Source organism: Pongo pygmaeus, chromosome 10 (genome assembly GCF_028885625.2).
Source record: "Pongo pygmaeus isolate AG05252 chromosome 10, NHGRI_mPonPyg2-v2.0_pri, whole genome shotgun sequence".
In the NCBI taxonomy this organism is placed as follows: domain Eukaryota; kingdom Metazoa; phylum Chordata; class Mammalia; order Primates; family Hominidae; genus Pongo; species Pongo pygmaeus.
The window spans coordinates 33,662,102-33,684,397 of NC_072383.2; the positions used below are offsets into that span (position 1 = coordinate 33,662,102).

Sequence of the window (22,296 nt, forward strand, 5' to 3'; positions counted from 1 at the left end):
GGGTGACTTTTAAAGGCTTTGCAGAGTTTTCTGTGATCTCCGGACTTCAAATTTCACATGGTTATGTTGAAGGCTTACGTTCCACATTTATGTGAGGACAGATTACATCACTGTTTCTTAGTGGGAAAGGGGGAGAAGATGGCAGTCTGTTGCCCCTCATTTGAGAATCCCCAGTACAGGGAGCCACGTTACTGACACTGTATTGTATCCTTCAGGTGTGTGGGCAGAAAAAAAAAAGATTGAGAAGCTTTGGGTTAAATGATTTATTTATTTTAAAATATGATAATTATGGCATGAGTCCCAACAGTGAGAGGATGTATCTGTAAGTTACTCCACACTTTTCAATTAACATGAACATTTTTTAGTAGGCATATATCTCAATACTTGGATAATCACTTTTGTTTTGCTTGATTGTGTTTCTTAGGAACAAAGGAGAAACAGGCTAGCCAGAGAATTACCCTCAGCTGTATCACGAGACAAGGTAAAAAATGTTTTTAATGCGTATTCCCAATACCTAAAGATAGATTGATGAGCTCAGAATATTATTCAGTTCTAGGAGTAATTTTTTCTTCTTTTCCTCCCTTTAACACTCCATTGGAACTAATTGAGTAAAGGCATACAAGTTTAAAATGGGTTTTGAGTGATTTAAAGATAATAGTATTTTGAATTCACTGACATAAATGCTTAAAAGTAGGTTTAAGCATTTAAGCATCAAGCTTTTTAAAAAAATTCAGTCAGTGACTTTATCAACTTTGTACATAGCTGAAATGACTAAAGATTTTATTATAATAAGAGGGTTTCTTGGAAAAAACAGTATGCACAGAACAGAGGTTTTAATTACTAGTAATACTTATAATAGTTGTAATACTAAAGTGTGTATAAAAATCTTTTACCTTGAATTCTTTGCCAGAAAAGAATCTTACCAAATACCAAAATAAAAATGAAGCTTTTGGATTTGGATTTTTCTTACGTATTCATCTGAAGGAAACTTTTAATAAAGGTGACAATGGTGAAGGAAATAAGGCAGAATAAACAATTTTATCGCCCATGATTATTTTCATTTTTCATGTTATTTTACGATTTTGTTACAGAAGGGAAAAATTCACATTTATAGAATGTTCCTGAATGCATTTTTGCATCCTTGATTTTTTTTTCCCCCCTGGATTTTTTGCCTTTAGTCTTCTAAAGTTCCAAGTGCTTTGGCACCTGCCTCCCAGGAGCCCTCCCCCGCTGCTTCTGCTGAGGCTGATGGCAAGGTCTGTTCTGATTCTTAATCTAAGCCTGCATGCCTAGTTCTCTGGTACAACATAATCTTCTGGAAACAATACACTGAATAGAAGAATATTAATATGGGATACTGTGCTAAGGTCAGATCACTTTAGTCTAATATATATTTTAAAATTATATAACAATGCAATGCATAGTTTATATAGTTGACATGCTTTTGCTTGCAATATAGAAGATGCACACAGAAAAAAGTAATTTAAAGAGGAAATTATCCTGCACTTTTTGAATTTCAACCCATTGGTATTTAAATTTTGCTTGTTAAATTGCATGTTTTAACATATCTTTTAACAGTTAATTCAGGACAGCAGAAGAGAAACTAAAAATGTGAGTCTCTTGCTTCAGAATGGAAATGTTGGTACCTTTGGTTCTCATTGAAACACTGTCTATACCACCATTAAAGAACCTGTTTGTGTAGTGGTATCTATCTCTTGTCTGTGTTATGTTCTTAATGTTCCTTTTATCTAACCTGTGGAAGATGGCATTAAACGTTGTTTTAATTAGTAACAATAATAGGCTTTCTCACTGTTTTCTGTTACCTTCAAGAATAGTTTTAAATTCAGTATTTTGGTAGGAAATTCAGAGATTTCCTGGATTTCAGAGATGGAATTGTATTTTTGGACATTTCCTTTCCTCTTTAAAGATCTTGAGATCTGTTCAGTACTAATAGATAATCCTCTAATCTAATGCTTCTTTCTTATGCTTCCAGTTTGCACTTGTTACCCTATATATAGCTTCACATATGCTTCAGAAGCTTAAGCAAATTAAAAAAACAAACAGGGAGTCGGCCTGTGAGAGTTTGAGACTGTTTTCAATTCTTGATAACCATTTTAGAGGAAAATTAGATAATGTATAAATTATTCAGACTCATTGCTACTTCAAGATTTTCTGCCATTTAGCTCCTTTCCTTAATTATCCAGATTTAAAGTTCTGAACTTCAAATAAAGGTTTATAAATGTCTTATCTTCTCTCAGCCCACTGTGCTCAGATATTAATCAAACCATCTAAATCACTGCACAAGTTTTATTTCATTCATGACATCACACTGAATGTGCTCTCTCTCCTTAAGATTTCATTTGGTATGTCATTCATGTATAGTTAACAAACATTTAAAAATCTAATTACTCATTTTTAAGTTAATGCGTAACATAAATATACTACTTATATTTAAATGTAGTTCACCTTAACTGACATACTAAAGACAGATTTTAGCAAATATTTTGATTCAGAATGATACCCCAAACTACCATTTTTCTAACTGCCATAATCCTCTATTAAACTTATATAATCAATTTTTAGATTGTAAGATCTTAAAGAATACCTAAAAAAAACCCTCTTAAATGTTGATGAATTATGTTTTTCCATTATAAAGTCATTTTTGACTTTTAAAAGTCAAGACTAATACATTTTCTAGAAAACAAGGTACAAAAGCACTTGTGATTAATGGTAGCACTAGATTTCTTTCAGCAAATCCTTAAGAGTACAGAGGTCGAGGGGACTTCTGTTGTGTTTGTCACCTTCCGCATTTGAAACAACTCATAGTGACTGTCAGCCTAAGAATAGCAAATGTAGTCTTGCTTTTTGTTAGAGTTCTTACTTAGACCTTATGGCATTTTTGTTGACTATTAGGAATGTAAATTGACTTTAGAAATATATAAACCCTTAAGTTCAGAGACATAAGTTCATGGAACTTTTAGAGTTTAACAGTGTTTATGATTACTTAAGAAATTAAACTGAATGGCAGTTCTTTGTGCTTTTAACGAGTAGTTTTGTTTTTAAGGGCAGCATATACTTTTTCTACAATTTAGTGTTTGAAGGGTGGGAGAAGAGGAACAATTTTGAAAAGTTAGCAAATGATAAAGAAAAAAGGAATTAAATAGAACATAAATTGGTTGATGCCTTGCAAACAACTTATAGCAGAACCTCTTATTTATATAGGTCAGGGTTCCAGTTATACATGCTACCTAGTGTCTCCTTCTGACCTCATTATCTGTCTGAATAAACTTCAGATGGGTACTGGATGTATATTGACTATTGTCAAATAAAATGAACTTTGTTTTAGTTAAGGTCAGATATGATGTGGTTGGTATAGGTTTTGGAACATGTTTTTTCAGGTTGCATCTGGAGGTGGTGGGGTTGGAGATGGTGTTCAAGAACCAACCACAGGCAACTGGAGAGGAATGCTGAAAACTTCAAAAGCTGAAGAGTTATTAGCAGAAGAAAAATCAAAACCCATTCCAATTATGCCAGCCAGTCCACAAAAAGGTCATGCTGTGAATCTGCTAGATGTGGTGAGCCACGACAATTTGGTTTAGGTAATACGGTGACCAAGTTAGTAGGAAAATGATTAGACAGAAAGAACTAAAAGTCTCAAAAACTTATATAACTTTCAGATGTTAAATGCTGCCATTTCAGTGTCACAAAAGTAATATTTTTCCCCCCTCATCCCTATTTAGCCAGTTCCTGTTGCACGAAAACTATCTGCTCGGGAACAGCGAGATTGTGAGGTTATTGAACGACTCATTAAATCATATTTTCTCATTGTCAGAAAGAATATTCAAGACAGGTTAGTATTACTTAATATAAATCACAGACTCTAATGCTTCTGGACGATTCTATGATCTGTTTTGAAAAATACATGTATTTTTAAAATTTTAGGTTTTTATTCTAAATCATCAAGTGGATTTTCTGATAGTCCTTGGGTAACTTGTAGCAAGACCCATTTTGTTAACATAGAATGACTAGGACCTCATGTATCAGCTAGAAAAAGCTATTAAAAATGAGAGATTCTTTTGTTCTATCTGGCTGCCACATTTTGAGTCATTTAAGAAAATTTTTTTCCTAAATTTTAATTTAGTAGTTTCATTAATTATTTTGGCTAGTAACACTGACTTGCCTTTTTAATTTAACTTGGTTTTCCAAAGTATCAAAACGAATGTCTTTTACTAGGAAATATGTGTATTTTTTCTCATTCAGAATGTTTTTTCATGTGTCTAGTCCCTGCTGCATCTTCTCCTTCATGTTGCCTGGTATGTCATTTCATGTAGTAATAGGGAGAATATACATTTAGTTGTGTGAAGTGATCTATCAGAAAATATTCTGTATCCAGTTTTTGGTAATCTGTCAGCAGCTAAGATGAATTTTACTGCACAGAGTAATAAACAGTCTAATACTTCATATTGAAATAAATGATTTTTGTCTGTAGAACCATTTTATCTTTTTTGCTTGTAGACTTTTTAAACCTGTAGCTTGTAGTAGAAATAACAGTTCCTAGTGTTTTACACTGTGGGCCTGAAGAAAAAATTCCATTTGTCTCCTTCATTGCCCCCATCCTCTGCAGAGGGTGTTTTTGTTTTGAGATGGAGTCTCGCTTTGTCACCCAGGCTGGGGTGCAGTGACACAGTCTTGGCCTACTTCAACCTCCGCCTTCTGGGTTCAAGCGATTCTCCTGCCTCAGCCTCCTGAGTAGCTGGGATAACAGGTGTGCACCACCATGCCCGGCTAATTTTTGTATTTTTAGTAGAGATGGGTTTCACCATGTTGGCCAGGCTGGTCTCGAACTCCTGATGTCAGGTGATCCACCTGTCTTGGCCTCCCAAAGTGCTGGGATTACAGGCGTGAGCCACTGCAACCGGCTCACTTAACGTTTTTAAGCCTCATCCATATTGTAGTATGAATCAGTACAGTCACGCATCACATAACATTTTAGTCAACAGACCACATATTTGAATGTGTTCCCATTAGATGATACCATATTTTTGCTGTACATTTCCTATGTTTAGATACACAAATACTTACCATTGTGTTACAGTTCCCTATTCAGTACAGTAACATGCTGTACATGTTTGTAGCCTAGGAGCAATAGGCTATCCCATATAGCTTAGGCGTGTCGTAGGCTATACCATTTACGTTTGTGTAAGTACACTCTGTGATGGTCATGTAACGAAATCACTTAATAATGCATTTCTCAGAGCATATCCCTGTCATTAAGTGACGTATCTTTTTATGTGTGAATAATACTAGATTATGTAGATATACTGTGTTTAATCATTCATCAGCTGATGTTTGGGTTTTTCTCACTTGTTGGCTATTATGAATAAATGCTTATTGAAGAGTTTTGAAATAAGGATGATGAAAACAAGGTAAAGTATCGAGAACTGTTGCTTTTTTTTTTTTTTTTTGAGAGCAAGTCTCACTCTGTTGCCCAGGCTGGAGTGCAGTGGTGTGTTCTTGACTCACTGCAATCTGCGCCTCCTGGGTTCAAGTGATTCTCGTATCTCAGCCTCCCGAGTAGCTGGGATCACAGGCATGTGCCATCACACTCAGCTAATTTTTTTATTTTTAGTGCAGACGGGGTTTCACCATGTTGGCCAGGCTGCTGTCAAACTCCTGGCCTCAAGCAATCCACCCGCGTCAGCCTCCCAGAGTGCTGGGATAACAGGCATGAGCCACTGCGCCTGGCTGAGAACTGCTTTTCTTAATGTTTAATTACAGTTAAGCAAAAATCTAAAGGGCGATTATGCCATTAATGAAATATCCAAAGTAGTAGTGTTCTTACTTAACTTTATTTCATGAGGTTAGCATCTAAGCCCAAATTGTTAAAAGTAGAATTTTGGCTAAAATTCCATAATTTGGTTTTGTTTTGCAGTGTGCCAAAGGCAGTAATGCATTTTTTGGTTAATCATGTGAAAGACACTCTTCAGAGTGAGCTAGTAGGCCAGCTGTATAAATCATCCTTATTGGATGATCTTCTGACAGAATCTGAGGACATGGCACAGCGCAGGAAAGAAGCAGCTGATATGCTAAAGGTATTGTGGACCTTTTGAATCTTTATACTTGTGTAGTAGATAGAAACATTAGAAATAGTTTTAAATGCAGTTTGATTCTTGGATATATATAGTCTGTTCTAGCTAGGCTTGTTTCCTGTTGGTACTTGATAAGAATCTTTTTTTTTTTTTTCTTTGAGTGGGAGTCTGGCTCTGTTGCCCAGGCTGGAGTGCAGTGGCACAATCTCGGCTCACTGCAAGCTCCGCCTCCCAGGTTCATGCCATTCTCCTGCCTCAGCCTCCCGAGTAGCTGGGACTACAGGCGCCCACCACCACACCCGGCTAATTTTTTGTATTTTTAGTAGAGACGGGGTTTCACCATGTTAGCCAGGATGGTCTCTAACTCCTGACCTCGTGATCTGCCTGCCTCGACCTCCCAAAGTGCTAGGATTACAGGCGTGAGCCACTGTGCCTGGCCGGTACTTGATTAGATTCTAATTCCAGAGAAGATATTGGTTAGTATAAAGTGGTTAGTTATAAACCTACCACATATACATTGGAAAAATTACCCTGCATAATTTGGATTAATTTCATAACTTTATAATAGGCGTTTAAAGTTGTTTTTCCTTTAATGCAGGCATTACAAGGAGCCAGTCAAATTATTGCTGAAATCCGAGAGACTCATCTTTGGTGAAGAGAACTATGTAATACTGAGACTTTGTTGACTCAAAACTTGCTAGTTACTGCCTACCTGAGTAGAATCTTATTTATGAACTCCTGTGTATTGCAATGGTATGAATCTGCTCATGTGGAGACTGGCTATAAACTGAAAAGTGTATTCCATATTGCAGAACAAATCACACATTTAATCCAAATAATAAATGGCTGTTTCTAAAGTTTCCCAGTATATATAAAATACATCAAGTCTGTTTTGTGACAGTTTCATCTGAACTTACTTAAAAAGAACTGTTAATGTTCTAGTTGTGCAAAGCAGTTTGCCTGTGGATAAGATGACCTGTGTAATAATCTTTGTTAGTAGTCTTAAAGCTGCTGCCATAGTCCTCCAAGAAGAAAGCACCAAGACATTTCATATGACTATAATGCATGTACTATATAAGCTGATCTGGCTTTGAAAGATGTGAGTTGGCAAGTTCCTCACATAGAGTCATTGTATTCCACCTGTCCTTCAATTTAGTTTTTCTGAGCTTCTTTGCAGCCTTTGATGTGGTTTTAAGAAAGCTGAATGCACAAGAGGATCTGTGACACTGACATGGCTGTGGTGTGCATACTGTGTAGTTACATAGCCCTTCCAATTCTGGGTCCATTTGCGCTAGCAAATTAAAATATGCTTTGATTCATACTTAAACCTGAAAGCAGGAATGCCTGCATTAATTCCTACATTAAAAACAGCCATCTACCCTTGATTATCTAGAAAGACTTGGTAATGATGGCCAGTTCCTTTTAGATTTCAGAAAATCAAATGATGACCTAAATTTCCCTTAATTCGCAAATACAGTAGTAATTAAGGTACATCTCTAAAGTGGAGCACTTACACCAGGCTCTAAGACTCACTTTGAGGTGGAACTTAACTTAAAACCAATGTACTGTATGTATGCATTGGTAATAGCTACTTTTGCTTCATAGCTTCATACCAACAAAATATATTAGAATAGTATGAAAGTACTGGAGGAGCTGAAAGAAAAACACCCAAGGCCGGGCGTGGTGGCACACGCCTGTAATCCCAGCACTTTGGGAGGCCGAGGCAGGTGGATCACCTGAGGTCGGGAGTTGGAGACCAGCTTGACCAACATGGAGAAACCCCGTCTCTACTAAAAATACAAAATTGGCCGGGCGTGGTGGCGCATGCCTGTAATCCCAGCTACTCGGGAGGGTGAGGCAGGAGAATTGCTTGAACCCAGGAGGTGGAGGTTGTGGTGAGCTAAGATCGTGCCATTGCACTCCAGCCTTGGCAACAAGAGCAAAACTCCGTCTCAAAAAAAAAAAAAAACACGAAACCACCCAGATACACATACTCCTTCAGACTTACAGACCTAAGCTGCATTTATGGGGTAGTGATGAGGTTTAGAACATATACATATTTTGTTAAAATTTCCCAGATGATTCTTGGTATGAACTACTACATTATAAATTTTAAGATGTACTTAGAAATCCTGAAGACATCTAGCCCCGTCTCTAATAGACAACACATTTATATTGCAGATAGATATTAATTTTTTTTCAGTTTATGACCAGGTATTTATGAAGGACTATTGGCAGGGAAAATATGAATATGTTAACTTTAGCTTACGGCATCAATTTACTAAGGAACAACAGGCTCACCAACTGATGTCAAACATAAAAACCCCCACATCAGTCTGATACGATATGGTACTACTTTGAATCTGTTACTAGTACCATCTTGACAGAGGATACATGCTCCCAAAACGTTTGTTACCACACTTAAAAATCACTGCCATCATTAAACATCAGTTTCAAAATTATAGCCATCCGTGATTTACTTTTTCCAGATGACTACCACTATTCTAGTCCTTTGAATTTGTAAGGGGAAAAAAAACAACAAAAACTTACGATGCACTTTTCTCCAGCACATCAGATTTCAAATTGAAAATTAAAGACATGCTATGGTAATGCACTTGCTAGTACTACACACTTTGTACAACAAAAAACAGAGGCAAGAAACCTAATGGAAAGAGAAAAGCCTTCCTTTGTTGGCCCTTAAACTGAGTCGAGATCTGAAATGTAGAGATGATTTCTGACGATACCTGTATGTTCTTGCTGTGTAAATAAAATTGCTGGTATGAAATGACATTAAAGTTTGTCAAAAAATGAATTCTTAACTTTTCTCCCAGAGAAAGGGAGACAAAAGGAGCTTTTTAATACCTAAATCTACTTTGGAACATAACCGTATAGAGAAAAATTTTATGACTTTTTTCCTACCAGATTCTGACAGTTCACCAAGGTATTATAACATCTCCATTTTTGCATATGAAGACAGTGACTTGATCCAAGTAATCCAGGTAGTAAATGGCTAGAATTTGAACACTAAAGCCATGCTGTGCTGCCTGTAAGGTTTTCAAAAGAAATCTGATTAATCATTTCGTATGTGATTCACTTGATCCTCAAGGCAACAGGGATGCCATTGCCTTGATTTTTCAGATACGGAAATAGTTCTGGAGAATTAATTTGCCTCATGTTTGCAGAGCTGAACTCAGTCTTGATTCATATCCTTTAAGTTTGACCTGAAAACTTTCCTTACCTGGATACTTTTTGATATTCTCATATGATTGCATATTTGGTATAATTGGCTTTATTTTTGGGGGATTAACTTTTTAATTTACTTCAAGTTGCAATCTGCTTGGGGGGAAAAGCTGAAACTTAAAACCAATATAAGTTTCTAAATTTATAAAACATTGCTACCTTAGGAATCCACTGACAACAAGGCTTAATGTGAACAGAATTATACTGGAACACAGGCAAGGAACTAGAAAACTGAGTTAGAAACTTCCTGAAAAGTCACGTACTGATTTTTGTACTATTCTTTCTAAAGAAACTACCTCTTACTGTAATTTCTCAAAGCAACCATGGCCTCATCTTTTTCTCCTTTTTAAGAACTACATTTGCTCCCTGAACTACAAAAAAATCAAATTTGTATTCAAAGTTTCTAATACTAGTTTTCCCATTTCTAATGTGGACACTAGAGGCCTTGTTGATTTTATAAACAACTATATAACATTAGTGAAATCGGTGCACCATACCTGATAGAAAAGCAGCTACAATTCCTTTTTTTTTTTTTTTTTTTTTTTTGAGACAGAGTGTCACTCACTACTCATGCTGTCTCCCAGGCTGGAGTACAGTGGGGTGATCTCAGCTCACTGCAGCCTCCATCTCCTGGGTTCAAGTGATTCTCGCAGCTCAGCCTCTCGAGTAGCTGGGGTTACAGGTGCCTGCAACCACATCTGGCTAATTTTTATATTTTCAGTAGAGACGGGGTTTCGCCCTGTTGGCCAGGTTGGTCTCAAACTCCTGGCCTCAAGCGATTTACCCAGCATGGCCTCCCGAAGTGCTGGGATTACAGGTGTGAGCCACCGTGCCCAGCCTCACAATTCCTTACACTACTACTTTTTCATTGTTCCTCATCACTACAAAAAGGAGAGCAGGAAGAGTAAGATAGGAAAGCCAGCATTTCTTTCTCTTCTGAAGTATAATTTTAAAAAGAGATTAACCCTGAAAATCATGGTTTTCTATGGTAATCAAGGTTTGTACATCAGAAAATAAAACATCCCATCATTAAACAAATATTTATTAACCGGTCCATAAAAATAATGAAGTTACTCACACTGAGTCCTAGTCCATTCTGTTTTTCTGATTTGCATAAGCAAAGGTCTAAGTTCTGGAGCCAACCTTCAGAGGTCTTGAGAATGAATGATGGGTAAGTTTATTTGGACAACCAGAAGGACTTTTCATCATAACTGAAGCCATTTTATAATGTAGAAATTTCTTTTTCCTATTTTAAGTAAGGAAAGTCCATTCTTGAGAATATGTTGTCCAACAATTAAAACACTCTCAGGATTTGTTACTTGTTGGTGATTTATGCTGACTCCGCCTTCTGTTATCATTCGATATCTAAAAAATAGAAACGTTTAGTAAGTAGAGAGATCCAATCACTGTTGATCTGTCCCCCAAAAAAGACTGTTTCACTTAGAGGCTCTCCAATTGATAAGATTTCATTTGGCACTGGACTGTTACCTTCATGTTTGCTCTATTATTAATAGATTCTGCCTCTTTGTTTTTTGTTGTTTGTTTTTGAGACAGTCTTGCTCTGTAGCCCAGGCTGGCATGATCTCAGCTCACTGCAACCTCCGCCTCCTGTGTTCTAAGTGATTCTCCTGCCTCAGCCTCCAGAGTAGCTGCAATTACAGGTGCACGCCACCACATCTGGCTAATTTTGTATTTTCAGTAGAGACGGGTTTTGCCATGTTGGCCGGGCTGGTCTCAAACTCCCGACCTCAGGTGATCCACCTGCCTTGGCCTCCCAAAGTGCTGGGATTACAGGTGTGAACCACTGCGCCTGGCTGGAATTTACGCCTTGCATCTGCTCTTTTAAAGACTCCGTCTCAAGAAAAAAAAAAGACCTAGGAGAAGTTGTCCTAGGAGCTCACTGGGTAGGTGAGGGCTGAACATTTCACTGAAAAAAGAGATAATTAAACTGGGAGTGAAGCTACCTTGACAATCAGGGCAGGAAACATGGGAGCAGCCAGAAAGAGGTGAGATCTGAGAAGACAGGGCTACAGCATGGCTAGATCTTGGAAGTCCTTAAGAAAGATAAATGGTGGTTTTCTCTCATCTGAATGTGTTACCAAATAAAATTAAGAAACAACTACTGGACATGGTTTTAAAGATATTTTTATACCTTTATTTTTGGGTAGCGACGGAGTCTCACTACATCCTTGCCCACACAAATCTCAAACTCCTGGACCCAAGCAATCCTCCCGCCCTCGGCCTCCCAAAGTGCTGGGATTACAAGTGTGAGCCACCATACCTGGCCATGGACATGGGTTTACAAAACTCATCAGTAAAAGATTTTCTACTTAAGGCCAGATTCCTTTCTTTTAGGAAGTATTATTTTATGCTGTCTGCTAGTTTCCAGATCATGTTCTATGTTTAATTTAAATGCACCAAACCTATTTAGCTTATATAATATAAAAAATAATAATAATCAGTATTACTTAGAGCCCTGGCTAAATCAGATGTGGTGTCATCTTCAGTAGTGGTAAAGCTTCCAGTATTAGCGAACACACTATAGTAAAGTTCAGAAGAAAACGAAATCTCCTTCCATAGTAAGGAAAATTATTTGTCTCACTGACGTACTGTAGGGAAGTACATGACACCAGCCTCAAATTCACTGTGTGTTAAACCAGCAGATGAGGGAATCACTAAGGTGGAGTGGCAGGTGATGATAAGGGAGACAATGGGTGCTTTCTCCAGGCAGAATAGTCTAGGACTCTTTAGGACAGAGGCAAACAATCCAAGACAGTTGAAAGAGAACAGCAACTATAGCAAATGTCATTCATAATCATGGCCATGATATGGCTGATAACCATTTGACTTATGTGTGAACTCCTGTAAAAGAGGCACCTGGGGGTCTTCTGGCTACCCAACACTTCCTTCCACCTCACTGTTCATTTAAAAATGGATAAGCATCAATTATATGCCGAATTCTTTTTTGTGAAAAACCTTATTTATTCCTTAATACCTCATAACTGATTAACGAAAATATTCTACACAATTCCTGAATAGAAAATGCAATTCTCAAGGGGATTATTATATAGTTTACAATAATAGTCTTATGACGTCAGTAGGTTAGTGCAAAAGTACTTGTGGTTTTGGCCATTATATGCTCATTTCATTTTCAGAAATTCAGTTAATACTATAGATAGGTTAGGTAACCTTTCCCATCCCCGAATATAAAGAGGATACAGACTATGAGAGGGGCTGTGTTAATCTGTTACATAGGGCCTCTGTTTCTGCATCCCTCTAAAATTGTGACCATATCCCTAAGCCATACACTGATGCCAGCATATTTACTGAACATGTCCCTCAAATGCACTTTTCCAGTGTTGGAGGAAAGACTGGGTTAGATATAATAAGAGACAGTATAGAAGTATTGTACTATTATAGAAAATATAAAGTATTTTCAACAATAAGTACTCTCAGGCTATACTTTATTCTTGAACTAAACTAACTTTTCTAAGGAAGAGATGCCACCAAAGCATTATCAGGAAAACATCCTCTCTGGAAACACATGCTGTGAACTGTAACATTTTATTTATTTATTTTTTGAGACAGAGTCTCGCTCTCTGTCGCCCAGGCTGGAGTGCAGTGGTGGGATCTCTGCTCACTGTAAGCTCTGCCTCCCGGGTTGACGCCATTCTCCTGCCTCAGCCTCCCGAGTAGCTGGGACTACAGGCGCCCACCACCATGCCTGGCTAATTTTTTGTATTTTTAGTAGAGACGGGGTTTCACCGTGTTAGCCAGGATGGTCTCGATCTCCTGACCTCGTGATCTGCCCGCCCCAGCCTCCCAACGTGCTGGGATTACATGCGTGAGCCACTGCTCCCGGCCTTGTGAACTGTAACATTTAATGGTGAATTAACTGTAAATCTAAAAGTTAAATAATCTTACCCTCGGGGGCCATCTGGAATGGCATTTGCTTTGCGGCAGGTATCTAGGACATTTGTTCCAGGATCGAGAAAAAATTCAGAAAATGGAGCTTCTTTAAACAACTCTTTTAACTCCTCATCAGACATGACCTCCAGTGCATCTATGCTACTGTGATAAAGGGCTTGTGTACACCTGAAAAACACATTTTAAGAGCCACATCATATAAATGTTTATTCAAATACATGTTCTAATACCAATTAACCAATTATAGAATGTCCAAGTTCTAGACTAAAAGTTTTTTTTTTTTTTTTTTTGAGATGGAGTCTTGCTTTGTTGCTCTGGCTGGATTGCAATGGTGCGATCTCGGCTCACTGCAACCTCTGCCTCCCAGGTTCAAGCGATTCTCCTGCCTCAGCCTCCTGAGTAGCTGGGATTACAGGTGTGTGCCACCACGCCCAGCTAATTTTTGTGTTTTTAGTAGAGATGGGGTTTCACCATGTTGGTCAGGCTGGTCTTGAACTCCTGACCTCGTGATCCGCCCACCTCGACCTCCCAAAGTGCTGGGATTACAGGCGTGAGCCACCGCGCCCGGCACAGACTAAAAGTTTTTTAAACATCTATCTGGTATAATTCATAAACTTAATTCAAGATAATCCTTCTTTCCAATAAACAGGGGCTATTTTAAATTGCTAAGTCAAATACTGACAGTCCTTGTGATAAATATCAAGATAACCCTAAAACAGCATACTCCGACTTTTCTCATGTCCATCCACTGAATAACTATCAAGTGTTAATTATACTAAACTACTACCTTTTAGCAGAATCCAATCCTTCTCGTCCATGAACAAGCTTTGTTACTTCTGCTGCCAGTCGTTTCTGAGGACCCCGCCTTTCTGGCTCTTTGACATGCAGCTGCATGATATGATCAATTTCTGGAAGGGGCAGGAAAGTGAACAGCTTCAGGTACCTTTGAGACAAAAAATAGTTACACTTATATCACATACCTAATTTTTATCTCCAGCTCCTCTACCCTTTAAGGTTATCCTGCTTACTTTTAAATATGAAACAAACATACAGAAATGTACTGAACGTAGTAGGTCCCATGCACACATCACCCAGATTTAAGGTGTTACTATTTTGGCATCTTTGTTTTCAATTTCTTTTTTTTTTTTGAGATGGGGGTCTTGCTGTTGCCCAGGCTGGAGTGCAGTGGCATGATCATGGCTCACTGTAACCTCAACCTCCTGGGCTCAAGCAATTCTACCAACTCAGCCTCCCAAGTAGCGGGGACCACAGGCTTGTGCCACCACACCTGGCTAATTTTTAAATTTTTTTGTAAAGACAGGGTCTCCCGTGTTGCCCAGGCTGGTCTCAAACTCCTGGGCTCAAGCGATCCTCTTGTCTCAGCCTCCCAAAGTGTTGGGATTATGGGCGTGAGCCACCACGCCCAGCTTCATATTTCCTTTTTAAAAGGAACAAAATAGGCATAGGTGAAGGCCGCAGTCTAATCACATTCCGTTCCTTGCCCCCAGAGATGACCATAAATCTAAGTTTACGTGCTGCCATCCTTCCCAAGCATGTTTTTATACTTTTATGTGCATGTGGCCATAAAAGAAAGTACTGTGTAACTTTAAAAACTGATATAAATCATGCTCTGCATAATGATGTTTCTGTCAATGATGGACTGCATATAACCGCGGCCCCCAACCTTTTTGGCACCAGGAGGCGGCGGGGAGGGGAGGTGGTTTCAGAATGAAACTTCCACTTCAGATCATCAGGCATTTGTTGGATCCTCATAAGGAATGCGCAACCTAGATCTCTTGCATGTGCAGTTCACAATAGGGTTTGTGCCCTATGAGAATCTAATGCCACCGCGGATCTGACAGGAGATGGAACCCAGGTGGTAATGCTCGCTCGCCTGCCACTCAGCTCCTGTTGTGTGGCCCTGTTCCTAATAGGCCATGGACTGGTACAGTCCAACAGTGGTTCATAACATTATAATACCATAGTTTACTGTACCTTTTCTATGTTTACATATACAAACACTTACCCTCACGTTATCACTGCCTTCAGTATTTAGTACAGTAATGAGCTGTACACGTCGTTTCTACCCTGGGAGCAACAGGGTACACTGTATAGCCTAGGTGTGTAGTAGGCTATGCTATCTATGTTTGTGTAGGGACACTCTACGATATTTGCAATGATGAAATCACCTAACAACACACTTCCCAGAATGTATCCCTATTGTTAAGTGATATATGACTATAATATCATCCTATATGTACTCTCTTTTTCTTTGATGAAATATATATAACACAGAAAAAAGTACATTATTCGCAAAGATATAGCTTAATGAATCAAAAAACATCTACGTAACATCACCATGGTCAAGAAATACAGTATTGGGCTGGGTGCAGTGGCTCATGCCTGTAATCCCAGCACTTTGGGAGACCAAGGCGGGCGGATCACGAGGTCAGGAGATCGAGACCAGCCTGACCAGCATGGTGAAACCCCATCTCTACTAAAAAATACAAAAAAAGTCCCAGCTACTCAGAAGGCTGAGGCTTGAACCCGGGAGATGGAGGTTGCAGTGAGCCGAGATCGTGCCATTGCACTCCAGCCTGGTGACACAGTGAGACTCCATCTCAAATTTAAAAAAAAAAAAAAAAGAAAGAAAAGAAAAAGACAGTATTGCCCCTACCCAAGAATGCACAAATATATCACACACCCCTCCAAGTTAATCACTATTTTGCCTTTCATAGTAATCACTTCCTTGTCTTTCTTGATACTTTGAACATCTCAGCATGCCTCCCTTAAGAGCATCACTTAATTTTGCCTGTCTTTAAGATTTTATATAAAAGGAATCATACAGAATTTATTTTCTGGCACATTGATATGTTTAGGAGAGTCATCCATGATGCTGCATGTACAACATTCCATGCTATGATTATCCTACAATGTGTTTATTTTTCTGTGAACTTTTGTGCTGTTTCTACTTTTAGACAATTGCTATTACTGCTGCTCTGAATAGCCTCATATACCTCTGTTGGTGCACACGTGCATTAATTTCTGTTGGATATATGCCCAGAAGAGGAACTGCTGGATCACAGGTTATGTGCACATTTAGCTTCAGTAGGTACTGCCAAATGTTTTCCCAAAGTGGTTCTATACGTTTATTCTCCCACCACCTTGAACATTCTTGCCAGCACTTGGTTCTGCCAACTCTTTTGTTTAGCCATTCTGGAGGATGCATAATGGTATCCACTGTGCCCTTTATCTTGTATTTTTCTTCTCAGTATGAAGGCCAAGCACTTTTTTATATGTTTTTGGCCTTTGGATAGGATCTTTGTGAAGCACCTGTTCAAGTCTCTTTCCATTGTTCTGCTGGGTTGTCTTTTTCTCACTGGCTTAGAGAAATTTCTTTTTTAACATTAAAATAACTATGTTCAAGATAGTATTTACACAGTTTTTTCATTTTTTAATTTTTAAAATTATTTAAATTTTTTTGTGGGTATATAGGTGTATATATTTATGGGGTACATGAGATGTTTTGATACAGGCATGCAATGTGAAATAAGAAATTCTTTATATTAATTTGAATACAAGCCCTTTATCATTTAGATACATGTGTTGAAAATATCTTCTCCCACTCTTAACAGTGACTTATGATGAACAGATCTTATTTTTAATTTAGTCTAACTTATCAATCTCTTCCTTTTGTGACCTGTTTAAGAATCTTTATCTTAAAGTCATAAAGGCATTTTCCTATTTATCTAAAAGCTTTATTGTTTTGTATTTTAATATAGATTTAGGTCTATAATCTACCTGGAATTGACTTTTGTGTACTATGTAAGGTTAAGTTTCATTTTTTTCACCCACAAAGACATCTAACTAATGGAGCAATATTCACTGAAGACTGTCTTCCCAAACTACAATGCCACCTTTGCCAGGGATAAGGAGACCATATATGCTAGAGTGTGTCTGGATTCTCTAATCTGTGCCATTGGTCTCTTAACTTGACATTTAAACGTGTACCTTTAAACCTAAAGGTCATTATTAGAAATAATGAGTTTGGCAGAGTTGCTAGATTTAAAGGTAATATATATAAAGTAACTGTATTTCTATACACCAGAACCAGATAGAAAATGCAATTTTCAAAAAGATTATCTAAATTCTCTAGGCCAGGTGTGGTAGCTCAAGCCTGTAATCCCAGCACTTTTTGAGAGGCTGAGGAAGGTGGATCACTTGAGGTCAGGAGTTTGAGACCAGCCTGGCCAACATGGCGAAACCCTGCCTCTACAAAAATACAAAAATTAGCTGGGCATGGTGGCACATGCCTGTAGTCCCAGCTACTCAGGAGAATCACTTGAACCCAGGAAGCGGAGGTTGCAATGAGCCAAGATTATGCCACTACACTCTAGCCTGGGCAACAAAGTGAGACACTGTCTCAAAAAAAAAAAAAGATTATCAATTCTCAATACATCAAAACCCCAGGACTATATCGTCAAACATTCTAGGACTAAATCTAAAGAGAAAAAAAACACAATTACTGAAATTTTGTAATAAGGCATGATAATCTTCCACTCTGTTCTTCAAAAACATCTTGGCCAATGTTAGCCCTTTTTATTTCTATGTCAATCTTACAATGAGCTTGTCAAGTTCCACAAAAAGCCGGTTTAGATATGGTTGGCGCTGTACTAAATGTAGATCAAATCCAGAACTGGTATCTTGGCTGGGTGCGGGGGCTCATGCTGTAATCCCAGCACTTTGGGAGTCCGAGGCAGGTTTATCGCTTGAGTCCAGGAGTCTGAGACCAGCCTGGGGAACATGGTGAAACTCCACCATTACTAAAAAAAATACAAAATTAGCTGGGCATGGTGGTGTGCACCTGAGCCTGGGAATTTCAGGCTACAGTGAGCCAAGATTGTGCCACTACACTCCAGCCTGGGCAATGGGAGTGAGATTCTGTTTCAAAAAATACAAAAAAGAACTGATATTATTTTTGTACTATGAATATGGTCTAACTCTCCATTTACGTAGGTCTTTATTTTGCTCAATAGCATCTTTTAATATTTTGCCGGAAAGTCATATACTTTTTAAGTCTTAAAGAATTATTCCTAGATTACTTTCATGTTACAGAGCATCAAAGTATTTTTTTCACTTTTTGTTGCAGGTATATTTGTTTCTCATTAATTCATAATCTTCCAAGAGTTTAAGGCAATTTGATTTAAGGAGAAAATCATTTCTTAAGAGGATCTTTAAAATCATATTTGTGAGAGAAGAGAGACAAAGGAAAAATAAGGGTAGTCAAGTTTAAGATGAAAGGAGTGAAAAAACTAGAATATGCAGGTGATAAAATCCTAAGAATTTGCTAGATATAGATCAAAAAGTTGGCTCTACATTTTCTAGCCACCCACTGTGATTTTTCTGCTTTAACCAACAAAGTGTTTAACTTTAGAACACAGTAAAAGTTAGTCTTCTATGATGTAATGGTTTATGTGCAGACAAACTACGTTAAAAACAAAAAAACTATAAAATGTACATAGATTCAATGGCTAAAATTACATCATGAGTTTATGGTGTCAATTTTTCTCAGCCCATTATTCAGAACTCACCTTTCCACTGAATCGTCTGGTTGCCTGACGAAGAACTGATACAATTCAAATGGAGATGTCTTATCTCTGTTTAGCCAAACAGCGTTGCCAGCAGACTTTCCCAGCTTTGCTCCAGTTGTACTTGTAATTAGAGGAACGGTGATTCCAAATACATCTTCTCCAGTCAACCTATGCATAAAGAACTATTTCATTATGTGCCTCAAGCACAAGTGGTGGTAGGTTCTACTGTTCACCTTCCAGATTTCTTTCTGGTTACTTGCTCCAGGAAAACTTCCTTGACCTCCTAAATCTGAATTCTTGTCCCTCTTACATACTGTTACAGTACTCACTCTATTCATTCTGAATCTCATGAGTGGTTCCAGGCAGGTTCTAGGCAGGCCAAGGGGAAGTGCTACATAACAATGGACTAGAGATTTTGAAAGGCTGAGTGGGAAGGAGAAAACTGGGTGAAGGGGTGTCAGGAAGAGACACTAAAGGAAATGTTCTAAACGCCTTTTAAACATGTGCTTTGCTCTGTAGCACATGAGCTAGCCCTATCCTTCACCTCTCTCAAGAAAATGCTATTAGACCCGCATTACTTGTCAATTATTTGGAGTTGAAAAAACTTTTTGAGATACCAACCAAGGACTAACACTAGTTTCATGGAGGGTGCAGAGCTAAAGCAGAGGCTAGCTACTCAAGGAGACCCAGTCACGTTCTGGTATAAACACACAAAAGCTGTTTCTCTAATTAGAGAGGACGACTTAGGGAAAGCAAAACAGACCGACCAAATCTTCACTAGTGGTCTGTTTCCTTCTTTTTTTTTTTGAGACGAGTCTTCCTCTGTTGCCCCAGGCTGGAGTGCAGTGGCGCGATTTCGGCTCACTGCAACCTTCGCCTCCCGGGTTCAAGAGATTCTCCTGCCTCGGCCTCCCGAATAGCTGGGATTACAGGCGTGCATCACCACGCCCAGCTAATTTTTAGAATACACAGTTTAATCTTAATACCCTTAATTCACCCCTTTAGTTCTTATTAGCCAGTGTTATTAACGCCATTATAGAGCCTTAATGGGGATAAAACCAACAAGAGCTGGAACGAAGGGCAGCAACTACAATCCTAAGAGTGAATCACAGGCTACTAGTGTGTAAATTATTTGGTCCCAGGATTTCCCCAAGGTCTAAAGGCACTTACTTGTTGATGAACTCATATCCGGACATGATGTTGCCTAGTTGATCAGATCCGCCCAGCTGGACCCTGCATCCATAATGCTGGAAGAGGTAATAGAAGTCATAGGCCTGGAGCACCTGGTAAAAGAACTCGGCCAAGCTCATGCCCTCGGGGCTCTTGAGCCGCAGCTGCACGCTCTGCCGGCTCAGCAGCGTCCCCATGCGGAAGTGACCCCCCACTGCCGCCAGGAAGTCCACCAGGTGCTGCTTCTGGTACCAGGCCGAGTTGTCTAGCACAGTGAAGCTGCCCCAGGAGCGCCCATCAGTGAAAAGCTGCTGATGATTAGCCGCCAGGGCCTCAAGCCCTAGGCGCAGGGCGCGCGCATTGACTCGCACGCGCTCTGTCTCCAGCGCCTCGCGTTCCTTGGTACGGCCGCTCGGGTCTCCCAGGCGCGCCGTGGCGCCTCCCACCAGCGCGATCACGTTGTGGCCCGCTCGCTGCAAATGAAACAGGCCCAACAGCGCAAGTAGATGACCCACATGAAGCGAGTCTGCCGTGGGGTCGAAGCCACAGTAAATGGTTTGGGGAAAACTCGCCGTGCCACGGTCGAAGAGCTCTGGGAGCTCTATTTTCGTCCCCGTCTCCGGGAAGAAGTCCTTGAACAGACCTCGAGCCTTCTGCGCTGCCAGTAACCCCTGAGCGCCCGAGTGGGCCTTACGCAGCCCCAAGGGCAAGAATACTGAGAGATTTAGGGTACCAGACCAACGGCCCCAGGAAAAGGACCGCAAGATGGGCGCCGCCATCTTGGTGGCGGCACGAAGGGAATGCTGGGATTGCAGAGGCCCCGCCACGCCCACCTACTTACAGCTCCTAGGAAAGGTGCTTCAGTGTTTTTCTGCGCATGCCTGAGACGGTTACGTAGTTACGGAACTTGCGCTCTCAGCAGTTGAGTCCCGACTCCAAGTGGCGATTCCGCCTCAGAGCCTTGGCCTTACGTTTCCTGAAACTTAATTTCCCCATACGCAGTGTGGATCTGCTTATGATAGTTCCTACCTCATAAGGCTGTTGTGAGCCTTAAAGCATTTGGCACATAACGCTTCACAAATGTTAACTTGTATTTAAATTTTCACGTAAAAGGATTGTGATGCGCAAGTTCTTTGAAGACTTGGTTCCATGCAAAATGCTGCCCACAGGTTGAGAAAGGTTAGGAATTGGTTTAACTTCAAGGAGAGAGAGGGAGTTGCTGTTGAGACGCAAGCAATTTCATAGTACCGATTCCCTAATTGCATCTCAGTCCCCAGTATTCATCAGCTCTTCCAGGAGGTGGCAGTCTTGTCCAAGGTATAGCAAGAAAAACTCAGTGCAATAAAGTACATGCATCAAGTCCTGTGGTTTGTTTATTTATTTTAAATACCGTTAACTAGGTTGGGACACAGCTTAGCATGAGTGGATTCAAATTAGTAATCACATCGTGCAGCGTGACAGGTGCTCTGAATACTTACCAGGGATGAGGTTCTTATTGGCAGCTGGCTGGCAGGTGATCTAGCTTCAAAATCCCATGTTAGAGCCTGATTTCTAGGACCGCTTTCAAAATCATCTTAGGTAGAATTCCCTGGACTCTGAGTTGGGGGGAGACTGGTTTGCAGGAGGGTAATTGGAGTGTGCTCTTAAGAACAACACCTATAATGGAGTGAGGGAGGCCGGGTTGGGCGGAGGGAGAAAGAAGTTGAACTGTGAACAATTTGTAATAAAGGCCTCAGGCAATCCAATAACGGCTCTGGAGCCGGGATTTCCTTTCAGAGTCATACTGAATTGAGACCAGAGGGCAGACCTTTAGACCCTCTTACTGACTGCTCATTAAATGTGGGATGTTTCTGGGGAGGAAGCAAAACGCTGGGTAAGGCTTTTGGAGAGTGAGAGGTGCAGGAAGGGACTCAGCTGTGAGCAATAAGCAACCAACACTCCAGCAGCTGGGGGATTGAGTGCGTTGGTCCTGGGGCTGGGATCTGGGCCATGTTCCAAATCATTCCCTACAGGACTTTTTCATTTTTTAACGTTATAAAGTCATCTAACAAAATGAAAACTTATTTTAATAATTAGTCTCTTTGCATGTATAATTATCAGTGTATTAGTTTCTCATTGCCAAATAGTAACTTCAATGGGATTTTGAGATACTCATTCAATAGACTATTAAACATACTCCCAACTGCTTAAGAAAATAGAGTGTGTTCTTTCATGTTATTATTCAAAATATCTTAAAATTTGCAATCATAACCTGTAGATCTGCAGTCTTTTTTTTTTTT

At 39.5% G+C, this 22,296-nt stretch overlaps 2 protein-coding genes across 20 annotated transcripts in view; one reads left to right on the top strand and one right to left on the bottom strand.

Annotated features, from left to right (window-relative positions):
• DNM1L (dynamin 1 like) overlaps positions 1–8,879 on the top strand; it is a 64,744-nt gene extending 55,865 nt beyond the window's left edge. For 5 of the 17 annotated variants that reach the window (XM_054442574.2, XM_063672610.1, XM_054442572.2 and 2 more), the window contains 7 exons: positions 425–481; positions 1,179–1,256; positions 1,579–1,611; positions 3,399–3,575; positions 3,741–3,850; positions 5,933–6,092; positions 6,688–8,879. In XM_054442574.2, coding sequence (XP_054298549.1) covers positions 425–481; positions 1,179–1,256; positions 1,579–1,611; positions 3,399–3,575; positions 3,741–3,850; positions 5,933–6,092; positions 6,688–6,744 — 672 coding nt within the window. In that variant the 3' untranslated portion in view covers positions 6,745–8,879. The remainder of the gene's footprint in view (positions 1–424; positions 482–1,178; positions 1,257–1,578; positions 1,612–3,398; positions 3,576–3,740; positions 3,851–5,932; positions 6,093–6,687) is intronic. The other 12 variants (XM_054442570.2, XM_063672614.1, XM_063672615.1 and 9 more) reach the window with 3 other exon arrangements.
• Positions 1–21,370, bottom strand: part of YARS2 (tyrosyl-tRNA synthetase 2) — a 30,974-nt gene extending 9,604 nt beyond the window's left edge. The window contains exons 1-6 of one of the 3 annotated variants that reach the window (XR_008492791.2): positions 20,018–21,370; positions 18,848–19,015; positions 14,044–14,199; positions 13,254–13,424; positions 10,408–10,694; positions 7,293–9,133 (exon numbers count right to left, since the gene is read on the bottom strand). Coding sequence is in view for 1 of the 3 variants with exons in the window: in XM_054442579.2 (XP_054298554.1) it covers positions 10,535–10,694; positions 13,254–13,424; positions 14,044–14,199; positions 18,848–19,015; positions 20,018–20,796 (1,434 nt within the window). In the remaining 2 variants the exon portion in view is untranslated. Of the gene's footprint in view, positions 1–7,292; positions 9,134–10,355; positions 10,695–13,253; positions 13,425–14,043; positions 14,200–18,847; positions 19,016–20,017 lie in introns of those variants that run through there. The other 2 variants (XR_010127785.1, XM_054442579.2) reach the window with 2 other exon arrangements.
• Positions 21,371–22,296: the final 926 nt, after the last annotated feature.